This window comes from Lactuca sativa, chromosome 6 (genome assembly GCF_002870075.4).
Source record: "Lactuca sativa cultivar Salinas chromosome 6, Lsat_Salinas_v11, whole genome shotgun sequence".
In the NCBI taxonomy this organism is placed as follows: domain Eukaryota; kingdom Viridiplantae; phylum Streptophyta; class Magnoliopsida; order Asterales; family Asteraceae; genus Lactuca; species Lactuca sativa.
In genome coordinates this window covers 199,059,699-199,075,608 of record NC_056628.2, presented here as the reverse complement: position 1 = coordinate 199,075,608, position 15,910 = coordinate 199,059,699, and the positions used below count along the sequence as shown (strand labels likewise).

The following is a 15,910-nucleotide window of genomic DNA, read 5'->3' as shown; positions in this document are numbered from 1 at the left end:
TTTCAAGGGCATAAATGCTAATTACTTGGATTAGAGTGTTACACTCTCAAGGAAATATGAGGTTAAGGGACGAATGGGACCAATATGGGTACACTTAGGTCTCAAGCCCGGATATTAGGGTTTTGGTCTTCAGTCACGTACGCCCTGCGTACCTCTTGGTACGCCTAACGTACGTGATGAACCTCCGCGATTAACCATCCTTAGTACGCTTAGCGTACTCCTCAAGTTGTTGCCTTAAGTCATGTTTATAAACGATATGGTTCACCACGACTCGTAAATGTTTGAAGCTTAATATTGCCGTCAATTTACGCCTAACGTTATTTAGAGCTTTGGTAATGCATACATTTCGACAAAATTAAAAAAAAAATCTATGTCATTATCCCTATAGTATAATAGTTACTTATAAAAATATTCACATTCAAAAATTTTAAAAATTAACAAGACAAAAGATGCATATAACGATGCTATTTATTCTAAAATTTTGTAGGACACGTCGTCTTTTCCCCCTTTAAAATCTACCCTAATAAATAAAAATGATTTTGCCACATGTCCTCTCATTCAAATTGGCACATGTCATTTTGTCATAATTTAGACATATATTTATTTTTCACTTGTCATTTATTTCATTTTCCATTTCTAATATATTATTAATTAGTTTCCATAAATTAAACCTACCATAATGATATTAATTTCAAATTTTAAATTTTAAATTTCAATTTCAATTTCAAATAAATTTACAGTTTAAACATTTGTGTTTAACATTTTGCTATAATTAACATGTTTAGTATACAGGTCTAATAACTAAACAATAATTTTAATTTATTTACTTTTTGCATGTTTTTTTTTCTCATAATTTTTATTTATTTCAAATTTCAAATTCAAATAAACTTCTCATTTAATCGTTTCTATTTAACATTTTGTTTTAATCAAACCGTATAATATACGGGTTTCACAACTAGTAAGAAAATATATAAAAAAAAACAATTCATCATTTAAAATCGTCAAAGAAAAAAAACAAAGAATAATGATTTGTTTTCTTTCATGTATAATAATTAATAAATAATAAAAGTCGACGGTGTTAGTGTGGCTGTGTGGAAAGTGGGAACCATTGTCCCGCGGCACCAGGTTCTTTCCTTAACAGCGTTACCCAAAAACATCTACCTTTAAATCCTCCGACGCCACTGTCTTATCCATCGATTCCATCTTTTCCGATTTTACTCCCGAAAACAGAAATGGACATCCAGCAATCAATCACCAACCAAACCCACGTCTCAATCACACTCGCAAACCACCTCCTCTCCAAGAAATCCCCAACCTCCAACACTGTATTTTCTCCCCTTTCCATCCATGTCGTCCTCAGCCTAGTCGCCGCCGGTTCTAATGGCCAAACACTCGATCAGCTGCTATCTTTTCTCAAAACAAAATCCATCGACGACGTCAACTCTCTTTCTTCGCAGCTTGTGTCCTTGGTCTTCGCCGATGGAAGCCCAAGTGGCGGCCCTCGTTTATCTTTCGCAAACGGTGTTTGGGTTGAGCAAACCCTTTCTCTTAAACCTTCTTTCAAACAGGTGGTGGACACTGTTTACAACGCCGCTTCTAATCAAGTTGATTTCCAAACCAAGGTTAGTTCCATTTTCCCCCTTTCATTCTTCTATAAGATGTGATCCACAACTATAGCTAACGTCTGATCTTATTGATGAACGAAGGCTATTGAGGTAGCCAATGACGTGAATCTGTGGGCGGAAAAGCAGACCGGTGGCTTGATCAAAGAGATCCTTCCTTCCAACGCTGTCGACAGCACGACGAAGCTTATCTTTGCAAACGCAGTCTATTTCAAGGGATCTTGGAGCGAGAAGTTCGATCCATCGAAGACAAAAGACCACGACTTCCATCTCATCGACGGAAGCAAAGTTCAAGTCCCCTTCATGACCTCCAAGAAAAAGCAATTCGTTCGTTCCTACGATGGTTTTAAAGTGTTGGGTCTTCCCTATTTACAGGGCGAAGATAAACGTCGTTTCTCAATGTACTTCTTCCTCCCAGATGAAAAAAATGGCCTCCCATCTCTATTACAGAAAATGGGTTCCGAATCTGACTTCTTGGATCGTCACGTCCCACGTCAGAAAGTAGAAATCGGGGAGTTTTTGATCCCGAAATTTAAGATCTCTTATGGGTTTGAAGCTTCTGAGATGTTGAAGGAACTAGGTCTGGTATTGCCCTTCAGTGGTGGAGAAGGTCTGACTGAAATGGTGGAATCCTCCATGGGTAAAAACCTGTATGTTTCAAGCATTCATCATAAATCGTTTGTGGAGGTGAATGAAGAAGGTACGGAAGCTGCTGCTGCATCTGCAGCTGTTGTGATGCTCAGATCTTTGATGACTGGTGATAAGATCGACTTTGTAGCGGATCATCCTTTCGTGTTTGTAATTAGAGAAGATATGACTGGAGTCGTTCTGTTTATGGGACAAATAGTTGACCCTCGCGATGCTTGATCATAACGGATATGTAATATGATAGTTGAACTTGAGTTTTTGTATGCTTTGATGTGTGTATGTTTACGAGTGGCAATAAATCTTTGATATCATGAATCTGGTGAAGTGTCTTAATGAGTTAAGTCTCGATCTTTATTCTTTAGCCTTGCTTTTAGGTATACTCCATATCAAATGTGAGCATGATTAACGACTATAAAGAAACTGTCGATTCAAGATTCAACTTACTTGTCTACTTGACAAATCGCTCTGAAAAAGTCTAGTACAATCCTATTCCAATGCTCAAAAAATTGGATCGATTAACATCCAAGGTTCCATTTGGTATGGTTTGACTAAAAAACCTAATATGAGATGTAAAGAAGAATTAAATAACAAACTAGATTCATGTGGTTCACATTTAAAAAACCCCATATAAGATGTAAAGAAGTATTAAATACCAAACAATGAATGGTTCATGTGGTTCACATTTAAAAAAACCCTATATATATGGTGCATTGAAGAATTAAATAACAAACAAGAATGATGTGGTTTACAAGTAGGATAATCGTGTTAGGTCTAAAGACAAATTAGAGGTTTGTTATAATTTTGGAATAATGTTTATAATTATATCGAGGTTTTAGAAGTAGAGCTAGGCATTTGATTTCGACCTTAAAGCTGCAGAGTATAAGATTACGAACACAAAACTTCATATTGGTAGGTAACAGTATCAACAATAGACAATTAGGTCTAGAATCAATAACACAGTGACATAGCAATGTAACATAATTTTATGTCTCAAGCCACTATAATCGTGACTCGCGTGGAATGTCTCTCGTGAAAAAGTTATTTGAATATTGTCAAGGATATATTCACAAACGAAGTCGTTAAAATTCAAAAAGAAGTTGAAGATTTCGAGAAGGGGATAATGGCATAAAAGGGTAATATATTTTTTTGATTTGTCTACGTTTGATCATTGAGTTTTTTTCCGTCCACATTTAGCCCTTGAACTTGTTAAACTGTACACATCCGGTCCTTATGACCGGGTACTTCAGTTTAGCCAGTAAAAATGACTTAATAGGGTAATATATTTATTATTTTGTACACATTTAGTTATTAATATGTTTATACACATTTAATCATTAATATATATATATATATATATATATATATATATATATATATATATTTTTTTTTTTTTTTTTTTTGTTGTAAAATAAGTTATTTTTGTTTTATGGTCATTAAGTATTTATGAATGATTTCTTAGGTTTTCTAATGACATCTTACGTGAGACAATCATTAATGAGGTATTTAGGGCTTTTGAAGCTTATATTCATCACTGTCTCGACTACTTAGTTGTTTTGTTCATGTATTCTTAAAGTCATAATTTCTTCATATGATCTTGGATTTTAATAATCTTTATATCCGCCTGTTCGTATTTTAGTCTACTACAACTTTCGTTTAGATTACTCTTGTTAAAAAGTAATATATTTTTACTTACGATCTTTATATCCATACGCTTCTTATGAATGCATGTATGAATGTTTTTTTTATAAAATTATAGGTAAAAATATATTAATTTTAACATGAGTAATTTTAATGAAAATTGTAGTAGACTCAAAAAATGAACATGTAAAGATCGTTAAAATCTGATATCATATGAAGAAGTTACAACATTTAGAATACAATACATAAGCCAAACCACAAGACTTACGCAACCAAACAGTCGAGATCGTGATGGACATAAGCATCAACAACACATAACATTTCATCAATGATTGTTCCACGTAAAATGTCATGAGAAAACCTAAATAAATCATTCATAAGTACTAAATGAGTACAAAAACAAAAAAGACTTATTCTGAAACAAAAAATATTAACGACTAAATGTGTACAAAAATATTAAGGACTAAATGTGTACAAAATGAGAAATATATTACCCTATTAAGTCATTTTTTTCCGGTTAACTTGGAGTAACCGGTCATATGGACTAAACATGTTCAATTCAACAAGTTAAAGGGGTAAATATGGACGGAAAAAAACTCAATGACCAAATATATACAAATCAAAAAATATATTACATTTTTAAGTCATTATTTGAATAATGGACTTACTAACAACAACAATCCCCTTTTAAGTCATTATTTGAAGAATGGACTTACAACAACAATCCTCATAATAATATCATTGAAATGGGCAAAGGCCATAAGAGGGTTTAAACTTTAAACATTGTTATTCATGCTATTCCATACCGGGTAAAGTGAATGTGTCCATTAATGAACTCTGCTATATATAATATAATGTGATCATGTGATTGTGTAATGTTACATACACTTAAAAAAATATGAAAGATTAAGAAAATGGTACACATTGTTTAATTTAGAAAAAGGAATTTACAAAAGTTTACTAATAAATGAAAAGTAAATATCACAAAAAATAAGAGAGTTGTACACATGATGAAAACAAACATTTTAAAAACATTGTTTAGCCGAATCATTTATTATATATGATAGCTTATTTTATTTCCTTATTTTTATTAGTTTATTTTAGATTTTTAGATTTTTTATCATTATTGCATTGTATTTTATTTATTTTGCTTTATTATGGATCATACCGGGGACTTTTTATGTTGCATGAGGTATTTTGCAGGGTTTTGGAGCTTGTTGCGGTTATGGTTTAGCTTGGAAATAGGTTTTGTGGACTTCCGAGGCATTATTGGGCTTTGCAGATCTATTAAAGGAAATTTGGGCTTAAAAGACTAAAGACTTTGATGAAGTGGGCTTGTAAAGATGGATCATGGATTGTTAATTTGGGCTTGGAGCATCCATTTTTGAAGCTAAAAGATGATTGGGTAATTTGAATCATGTGGGATATGGAGGGGACCAAGGGAATCTTTGGTAGTGGGATGGTTAGTGGAGGAAAAATGAGCCAATAACATTCCAGCAACACTTGCGCGGGTGGAATTTCCGTCCCACGGGTACCCGCACAACTGCCTAGTTTTGGGCATTTTGGTCATTTGGCTTGCCATTACCTTGGGGGATCAGATCTATCAGCCATCACTTCGATTCTACACCATTGGAGACCAAAAGAAGGCGATTTTGAAGCTCAAGACTCATTTCTTTTCATCTTTCCAAGTTATTGGTAGTTTCTTTTTGCAATTAGACTTTTGTGATTGTTGTTCTATTGTCATGAGTGGCTAAACTCTCTATTTTGGTAGACCTTGGCTAAAACCTCTAAATGTTTGTGGGTTCTTGAAGGATTTATGCTTATTTATCATTTATCTTATGTCTATGATTCTAGTTCATATTTCCTATGTTTGTTTAGTGCTTTGATCATGAGCTTGGTACTTTAATAAACAATTGTTGGTTTAGTTCTTTGGTTTAGCATTGAATCATTGAATTTACTTAGAACAAGGGTTTTATGATGGTAGAAATCATCTCTAGCTTATGAATCATAACTCCTTTATGGATGTGTAAGCATTGACATCCTCTAGGAATTGGGGATTTCTTCATTCTTAAGGCTAATCAACTTCTTGGGTTCAATTGCTTCAATTGGATCTTTGATTTTGATTAAGAAGGTGTGTCGTGGGCTTTCCCAACCTCCATACTACCTATGAGAAATCTTGGCATATCATGCTTCATGATTGCTATAACCAATTTGGGATGAATGATAAGCTTCATGTTAAATCCTAATGATAAACACACAAATGTTCATTGTGTTGAATTGCCTTAATTTACCAATTATCTCCAATATTTGAGCATCTCACTTTCTTGCATAATTACAAGTTTTTAGTTATTTAAGTCTTTTAGTTTTCAAGCAATCACAACACCCCCTTTTAGTTTAATTGTAGTTAGTTAGTTTATTTACAATAGTTCTTTTAGATTGCATTGGTGATTGAATATAATCATTTCCCTGATGATCAATACCCCTTTTTACCATTATATTACGTTTTATCTACAAACAAATGGTGTAATTGGCTTGGTGGACTTGACATCCCATCAATATACTAGGTGTGAGACTTATATACTACACATGCTTATTAAAAATAAAAGTTTATTAAGATTTAAAATGCCAAGTTTATTAAAAATAATGAATAAAGTAACTAATTCAACATATAATAATAAAATAAATATTGCCATTTTAATAAATGATGTATGATATAGTGATTTAAGATTTAATTATAGAAGATTTGAAAGAGAAAGAAAAAAAAAACAAAGTATTTATTTTGAAATTTAATAGAATATCCTTACTAAAATATGGATCTTAAATTTTAGAAAATTACAAATGGAAAAAAAAAATTCAAAAGATCCTAAAAACCAACATGTATCAAATTTAATAAGAATATGATATTTGACAAAAATAAATTTCATTTATTGGTTAGAATTAGAATTGTAAAATCTTAAAATCTATTAGGAAAATGGATCATTTCCGAAAATATTATATATACTCCCTCTGTCCTAAAATTATAGTCCATCTTTTCTTTTTGGTTTGTCCCAAAATAATAGTCAACTTCTAAAAATAAATAACATTTTTACCAAAATACTCCATCATTATTACTTAACTAACTAAGAATTTAATGGAACATTAAATGCAAACTAAGGACAAAATTGTCATTTTATTAAATAAAGTTAGTGATAATTAATGTTTTTCTTAATTCGTGTGTTTTTTTGTCCGTGGACAATAATATTGAAACGGCAGGAGTAATACAAAACCTATATTAAAATCAAATTATGTTACAAACAAACACAGATGGGTTATAAAACAGGTTAATTAAATGTAAATAAATTAAGATTAAGAGTTTCCAATGATAATCTTTCTATATATAACTAGGTGTAAGACCCGTATATTATACGGGTTTATTAAAAGTAAAATTTCAATATGAAAATATATAAACATTAAATATTTTATAAAATAATGCTTTTCCATACAAAATGTAATCTTTTGGAGCATTTATGAAAGAAATCAAATCGTTTGGAGCATTTATGAGAATATATTATCAAACTAATAGAATAATAACCTTACATATATATAACCCATTAGAATTTATTAAAATTTTATTTTAAGAAATATGAAATCCTCAAAAAATGACAAGTGGAAAATAATAATTTTAAAAATCTTAGAAAAATTACATGTGTCAAAATGAAGGAGAATATGACAAGTGGCAAAAAAACCTTCATTTATTAATAAGGATACGAACTTCAATATATTTAAGTTTGCACGCGCTATTTAGTGCATAAAATTTTAGCTTCTTAGTCATATTAACTATTAAGAGGTTTTGTAAAAGAATAATAAGATTAGGTTAGCGTATTCGTCAAACTATAAATCCTTTTTAATAAATGAAAGTTTTTTTGCTACATGTCATCTTCTTCATTTTGATACTTGTCATTTTGTGAGAATTTTAAAAATTTTATTTTCCACTTGTCATTTTTTTAGAGACTTCTATTTTTCTTAAAATAAAATTTCATAAAATTATAATGGGTTTTATAAGGAAATAAAATCATCCTATTAATTTGGTAATAAATTTTCATAAATACTTCAAACGATTTAGTTTCTTTTGCAAATTTTTAAAAGATTAAATTATGTTATGTAAAGTATTACATTATAAAACATTTCATATTTATATACTGATATTAAACTTTTATTTTTAATAAACCCGTGTAATACACTGGTCTTACACCTAGTGCTTAAGAAATAAGAATGCCCGGTTACGGATTTTGTTGACAAAATTCGCCAAAACTCATTTGAGGGCTTGAGGCCCATGAACTGATAACAATTTAAGCACCATAATGAAATATAGTGCTGGACCTAGATATTGGGTTGGTCTTGAATCGGGTCCTTCCAAATCAATTCAAAAACACGTTTTTACCTCTTCTAAAGTAATGTGAACAAAATCGGTCTTTTTCTAGTCCGGACTTTTTTTTTTTTTTTTTTTTTTTTTTTTTTTTTTGATGATGGGAAGGTGTTCTCTGTGATATTCTGTTAGCATTTTTTCTTGATGTAACAAATGTTCAATAATTAGATAACAGAGTTTTACATAATAGACATATCTACAATTATTCTTAAAGGTCTCTTGCATTTCATTTTGCAAAAAACGTATCTATTTTCATGTGGAATTAGATCGATTCTAAAAACTGTCTCATTCAATTTTCTAAATTTTAAAAAACATGTTTCTATCACTAAAATATATTTTTGAACCACAAAGTTCTAAAAAAGTTACATATTGATTGTAGTAGTGATCTAAAATGGAATAATGGATGCATCCGTGAGAGTCCAATACCTAAGGCCATCCGTTATACCCACCACATACCATATATGTGGTGAGTGCCACATCAGCACCACATTACCCTACCACTAACATGGGATACCTACCACTAACACACCGCTCCACATCATTATTTTTTATTTTTTTTTAAAATCAAAAATACAATAAAATAAGGCAAGTTTTGTTAATATGGGTAAATCTAAGGACTGAAATTGGCAATTTCTGAAAGTTTTGATCATCTCTTTCCCTTAAATCACAGAACTCGACGCATGCCCTGTTCCTCCTCTTTCCCTATTGGGTGTTTACTTTCGTTGTCTGCACCACGAGTGAGCACGACCACAGCCGACCACGAAAGATCGGGATGGTGTGCACGATGAACTTCCGTGGCCACGTAGACCACAACCTTGCTCGTGCTCGGTATACCAGATGGTCTAACGAGGAGGTTTTGAAACCTAAAAAGTATAGCTTCTAGAAAGTCACCATCATTTTGTACCTTTCCTATTTTTGTTTATCCTTTGTATTTTTTTAGATTTTTAGTATCTTTCGTACTTTTGTTTGGAATATTAGATACCTTTCCTTATATAACCGTATCAATCCCATATTAATCACATGAATTATAAAGATTTTGATGCTTGATCGCCCATATATGGATTATTTATATGTACTTGCTTGAACTATTAATTATTCCTTCTCAACATAGTTTATTAATTCACAACTGGTTATTCATGCAATACAGGGAGATGCACAAAATGATCTACGTTAGGGTATTTATAGGAAGTGAGAGGTGCTAAGGATGCTACACCACCCCCTACCTTGTGCTAAGGAGGATGTTAAGAAAAAGTTGTTATGAGAGAGGAGAGAGAAAGTATGAAAGGATGTTTTGATTGACAAATTTGTATTTCTTTATATATTTTATTTTTTTCTTCAAAATTAAACCTATTAAATTGTTACACTTCCACTCCTTACTTTTTTTTGTCATAAAAAAAATAAAAAAAAAACTAAAAAACCCTATGTGACAACATGCTAAGAGTGTTACCACTCCTTCCAACCTTAGGAAGTCATTCGCTAGGCTATTAGGTTATAAGGAGTGGCTCGACAACGAGCTGGACATTGTTGATGTGTACTCGGCGAATACGCATCGTGAACTCAACATGCTAAGTTCGGAACCCTAACTTGGCAATGACACGTCGAGTTTTTCTTATTCTTCCTCCCTTCTTCCCCACTTTCTTCCTTGATGGAGCTGATGTGGAGTTCGACACCGTTCCTTGCTAGAGTTGATGTGGAGTTTGACACCTTTTGCACGACTCCCTTCAACCTTACGAACAATGATTTACTTGTAAGTATTCTTGCAATACCAAAGGAGTCATTCTTGAATCTATTGTACAAAATAATTTATTATACACTACTGATGACACGATGGAGTTAAAATGATTATAACACTTCCTTTACCTAGCATTCACCATTGGTTTTTATTCTCTAAAGCCTTCACTACATGAAACATAAAACATTTCAGTTATAGGGAACCACCATTTCATTAAAATTCACAAAACACACACACACACACAATAAAAAAATCGACATTTCACTTACACACGATAACTAGCTTATTTAAAAAAAAAGATACGAGAAATCTTTTTTTCTTTTCGAATGATTATGGTTAAGTCTGAAACAAAATGCTCGAGTAAGCCCTATTTATTTTACACATAGGGTCTATAAAAGACCCCAACCAAGGTCGAGTAGAGCTCAAGGCATATCAGCCACAAATGGGTAAAGCTTAAGGCCAAGGATAGGTAAGGCCAAGGACAAGGCTGAGTATGGCTAAGGCTACAAAGGCGACTCAGCCTTATAATTTTCTAAGTTAGGGCTTAAGATTCTAAAGGGCCTCATATTCTCCGAACTTAACCTAATATTAATATATCTCAAATCTCAATTAGTTCATTACTAATGGTCCGATAGGCCTCATTTTTTTGTTCATTTGTAGTTGTCTTGGCGATTCACAAAAAATATATACATAATAAAACAATTAACTCCGTTATTTATAAACTTTTCAGTTTATTATTTTCGGTCCCAAGTTTGGATAAATGACGAAGGTTTATAACATTTATTATAATAAAGACCAAAAGCCCACATGTTTTTTTATTCCCTTAGATCCCTCAAATTGGTTGAGCGACCTGAAGCCACAGTTGTGTTAAGACAAAGCCAAGGCTGAATAGTGCTAAGGCCAAAATCGAGCACAACTCAAGGTTATTTCCTAGTCTACTCAAATCCAAGGCGGGTAGAGACAATGCAAAGTCCAGGCAGAGCCAATACCACAGATGAATGGAACCAATGCTAAGACTAACACGTTAAAAGTCAATTAAAGCCAAGGCTCAAAGCCAAATCACCAAGGCAACCAAGGTATAACCGCAACTTAAGAGCAAGTTGCCAAAGAAGCAAAGAGTAGGCCACAAAGATTTGAGCCCATGTGATTCCCATATCCAAATTGTTGTCATACAAATACAAAGGTACACTTAGCTAATCAACTCACAAAATGAAAATTGTATTCAAAGCAACCATGACTCACTTGCCCATTCAGGATGTCGATGCTTTAATTGAACTGTATACATTAATGATACTAATTATGAGACTCATATATTATATGAGTTTATTAAGATGAGAACTCTTTTTAGGTCTCGAATTTCTTGTTAAGTAACATATTCATCAATAAGACCATCCGTTATACCCACGACATACCACATATGTGGTGGGTGCCACATCAGCACCACATTCCACTACCACTAACACGAGATACATACCACTAACACACCACTCCACATCATTATTTTTATTTTTTTTTTAATTCAAAAATACAATAAAATTACTTTTTTTAATTCAAAAATTACAATAAAATTACATTTTTTATAATTAAAAAGCATTCATTTTTTTAAAACTATTTTTTCATTAATTATAAAAATAAAATAACAACTTTAAATACATTACTTAGTTAATCTAGAAAAAAAACATTACATTAATAAGAAAACGAACAAACGTACATATAAAAATCCTAATCGTCGTTCATGCTATGTTGGTATAAATGTTCCGCGACATCTTCTCGAAGATTGAAACACGTTTCACTGTTATGAATTTCAACAACTCGCTCTAAAAACGCATTCCTTCCGAGTACGAACTCCTCAATTGGAACGACAACGTCGTTCGGATCATACGTGCAAATCGCTCGACCTTCATTTTCAATAATCATATTATGCATTATAATACATGTTAGGACCATTCGTTTAATTCTTTCTTTATCCCAGAGTCGTGTAGCATATTTCACTACATGCCATGTTTGCTTAAGGACTCCAAATGCCCTCTCGATATCCTTTCTCGCCGATTCCTGTTTTTTTGTAAAAAATTTTGCTTTTTCACTTCGAGGAACCGGGTATGTCTTCATCAATGTAGAATAATCCGGGTATATCCCATCACCAAGGTAGTAACCGTATTTGTACGCGTGCCCGTTTACCGTTAACGTCATATCAGGTGCTTTGCCGGTCCAAATATCGTTGAAAAGTGGAGACTGACCAAGAACATTAAAGTCGTTGTTAGACCCCGCTACTCCAAAAAAGGCATGCCATATCCACAAATCTTGAGATGCAACAGCTTCTAGGATGATAGTTGGTTCACCTATATCTCCTTGAGTGAACTGACCACGCCATGCAGTTGGACATTTTTCCCAAGCCACATGCGTACAATCTAGACCGCCAAGCATACCAGGAAATCCATGCCTCTCTTCATGAGCCGAATATAATCTCTCAATATCACGTTGAGTAGGTTTACGCAAATATTCTTTGTGAAAAATCTCATAAATACATGCAGAAAACCAATCTACGCATTCAACTGCGGTCCTCTCGGATACTTTCAAGTATTCGTCAGATGCATCAAATGCTATACCGTATCCCAAATACCTAAGAGCAGCCGCACATTTTTGTATACTACTAAAACTCATTCTTCCTCTAGCGTCGGGTTTTTGTTTGAAAAAATCATAACGAGATTCTAAAGCATTACTAATACGTAAAAATATAGTCTTATTCAGACGGAAACGACGTTCGAATGAGTCGTCATTATAAAGACAATTATCGGCAAAGTAATCACGTACCAATAAATCGTGTGCGGCTTGGCGATCACGATTGACGACCGCCCTTGTACGCGCTGCATTCGAACTTTCTTCAGCGTGAACGTGTTGCACAACATTGAAGAATGTCTCGACGAATTCTACGTCGTTATCCGAGTCAAAACTTTTTAAAAACTCCATAATACATATGTATTGTGGGATCCATGTGTATGTGTTTTGTGGTTTTAGAGAATAGAATGGGGTGTAAATTTTGGTATAATAGAAGTGTTATTTATATTAGTAAATTGTGTTTGAAAAAAAAAACGGCCAAAATAGCCGTTCAACGGCCAAAAAATTCGAACACCAATCACCATTCTCGTTTGAATTCGTCGTCGGGAACACGAATGACAACGACCACGACCTACCACGAACCACCGGGGCGGTGTGCACGAGCGTGATTCGTGGCCACCTCAACCACGAAGTGCCTCGTGGTTAATATATCATTCGGCCTAACAATAATAATATGATATGGGTAATGAGGTATGTGAATGGATATTTCATTGGTTCGGGATCGGCACTCGTAATTTCTCAAATGTGTTGGAGTTCATTGACTACGCTGCTTCATGGGGGAAACTGTCATCGTATGGGGAAAATTCTTAACGTGATTTTCTTTTGTATATTGTGGAATGCGTAGCTGTCCATAAACGACAAAATTTTTAAGGAAATTGTTGCCTCACCAATTAAGATTGCACACAACATCATATCCCTTTCATATTTTTGGTGCAAGCATAGGAGTAAACATGGCTTTGGTAGTTGGGTTGATTGGACTTGCTCACATTTCAAACGTATATTGGGTTAAGCAATTGTTCACTTTGCTATCACATTTTATCTTTTGTTCTTTCAATCTGTATTGTAATTCTATCTTCTACCTTGCTAAGCATTTTGTTTTTTAGTGATATTTGGCGTTTTCAAAAAAATTATGATCGATCTCTGTCATATATGAACTTATTACAAACTTTATTAAAATGGCATAAGTACATAACTCTAAATGTTGAGTGACTATTTTATAATAAATGAAAACCTTAGTAAAAATAGTTTTGATAATAGTGTACATAAAATTTGGTGTTTTGCTACTAATAACATCGCACGGTGCACCTGTTCACATGATTTAATACCAAAAAAAAAAAATGTATAATTTGTATTCATTGGAGATGCTCGAGCCGGTCTAATTCACTTCCAGAATTTTGTTTTAAATTAAAACACTCCCCAACTTTTATCCATCAAACCAAAGCTTTGGTTTTACATTCAAATCTGTGATCATTGTCTTTTCATTATAAAAGATAAGATATACTTCATTTTTTTATTCAACATTATTATTGGACTCCAAATTTCTTATTGATGTGAAATAAAGATGCAAACAATGTACGATTTGGATGGTGACTTCCTACCAATTTTTAATTTAATTTAATTTAATTTAATTTTTTTGATGATTAATATGTAATTGAGTTACAAAGAGCTCATAATTATAATTATAGGGTTATTTATTAAAATGATCTTATTTTTTTTTGAAATTTATTAATTTAGTCAAATTTGCTAATTACTTTTCAAAAATAGCCAGAAAAATTCATTTTTTGTAAAATAGCCACTAAAATCACAGATGTCTAGATTCCATCTGCTATTTAGGCTTTTCATCTGCTATTTCACGAATGTTATAAAAAGACTAAAATTTTCCAATCGAGACACCAAATCGTAGATGGATTCTATTCTGTCTGTGATTTCCTCTCTTCCACATCTGCGATTTTACCTTTTCTTTAAGGTTAGGTTGATTATGAATTCGTACATTATTGACTATGAATTCGGGAGAATAAATGGAGTCGTCCGTTGTTCTTCAATCAAGGGCTTTGAAAGAGTTTTTCCAAATTGAAAGATGGAAAAATGAGGGCCTTCCAACAAAAATGGTATTTATACTTGGGCCGGTCAATCGCAGATGAACTTGGTCCAAATCGCAGATGGAAGTCCATTGGTGAATGTATAAGTCTTTTATGAACAATTCTTGCATTAATGACTTGTAAATTTGTAGATGGACTTCCGATTTCATAGATGGTCCCTAATTACCTGCAATTTTAGTGGTTATTTTGTGAAATTTGCTAAATTTTGGCTATTTTGTGAAAAGTAATTAGCAACTTTGGCTATATTTGCAAATTTCTCTTTATTTTTTCTTTTCATTTCTTATACCCACACTTTTAAATATGCAAAATAATAATCACCAACAAGGCGTAAACGTTACTGAAATTCGCAAATTGTGGTTTTCAAGACCCCCCCTCCCCCCTTTTAAATACAATATATAATATTTAGTGATTTGTATCACTAATATTATTTAAGGGTTAATATTGAACCGACAGGGGTTTGGGAGCGCCACTGGAAGAAGAGGTCCAAGGGGTGGTAAATCCTTGGTGGGGTCCAAGGGGCAGAGCCACTGGCTAGGGTCGAGATTGAGAAAATTTTGGGTTAACATACCCGACCTTGACCGAAATTGAGAAAATGCATATAAATGATGTGTTGAGAAGATAGACCTGGTCTTGACCCTTATCTTAATTCTGGTTTAGTAGCAGTTTTGAAACTGTCTTGTAACAATTTTGGCAGTTTTTAGACAAATGGAGCTATATCCTGTTTTTTTTTTTTTTTTAAATCGTTTTTTCTATATAATATCATAACTTCACATTGAACATCACTGAATTTTATCCAACTGAGATTTCAAGAGTATCATCGAAATACTTCAATTTGATAGTGCAATCACGACTTTCGGTCTATAACTAAGATTTCTTATATAACTTGAGGTGTTTGAGTGTAGGTCTATTAAAGTGTCTACGGTCATTATGAGAAAGTAGAGAGTTGTGTTGTTAATGATTTTATGTGATGCCTTGGGAGTAGTATGAGATGAAGGCACGGAGGAATGGGTTATAAGTATCAAGTTGTGTGAAACAAGTAGATTGCGTCTCAATTTCATGGAAGATAAAAAGGAAGACATGGGTTATAATGACCCAAACTACATCCGGGTTATATCCGATGTACGTAATATGTACGAGAGTTATTTTCTCC

At 33.0% G+C, this 15,910-nt stretch overlaps 2 protein-coding genes across 2 annotated transcripts; one reads left to right on the top strand and one right to left on the bottom strand.

The window, feature by feature from the left end:
• Positions 1–1,072: 1,072 nt before the first annotated feature.
• Positions 1,073–2,585, top strand: LOC111901847 (serpin-ZX). The gene is made up of 2 exons (XM_023897707.3): positions 1,073–1,622; positions 1,707–2,585. Exons 1-2 carry the CDS (start codon positions 1,233–1,235, stop codon positions 2,487–2,489), a joined length of 1,173 nt encoding a protein of 390 aa, XP_023753475.1. The 5' UTR covers positions 1,073–1,232; the 3' UTR covers positions 2,490–2,585.
• A 9,182-nt stretch (positions 2,586–11,767) lies between these two features.
• Positions 11,768–13,012, bottom strand: LOC111901534 (uncharacterized). Its single transcript, XM_023897404.2, has one exon. It carries the CDS (start codon positions 13,010–13,012, stop codon positions 11,768–11,770), a length of 1,245 nt encoding a protein of 414 aa, XP_023753172.2.
• Positions 13,013–15,910: the final 2,898 nt, after the last annotated feature.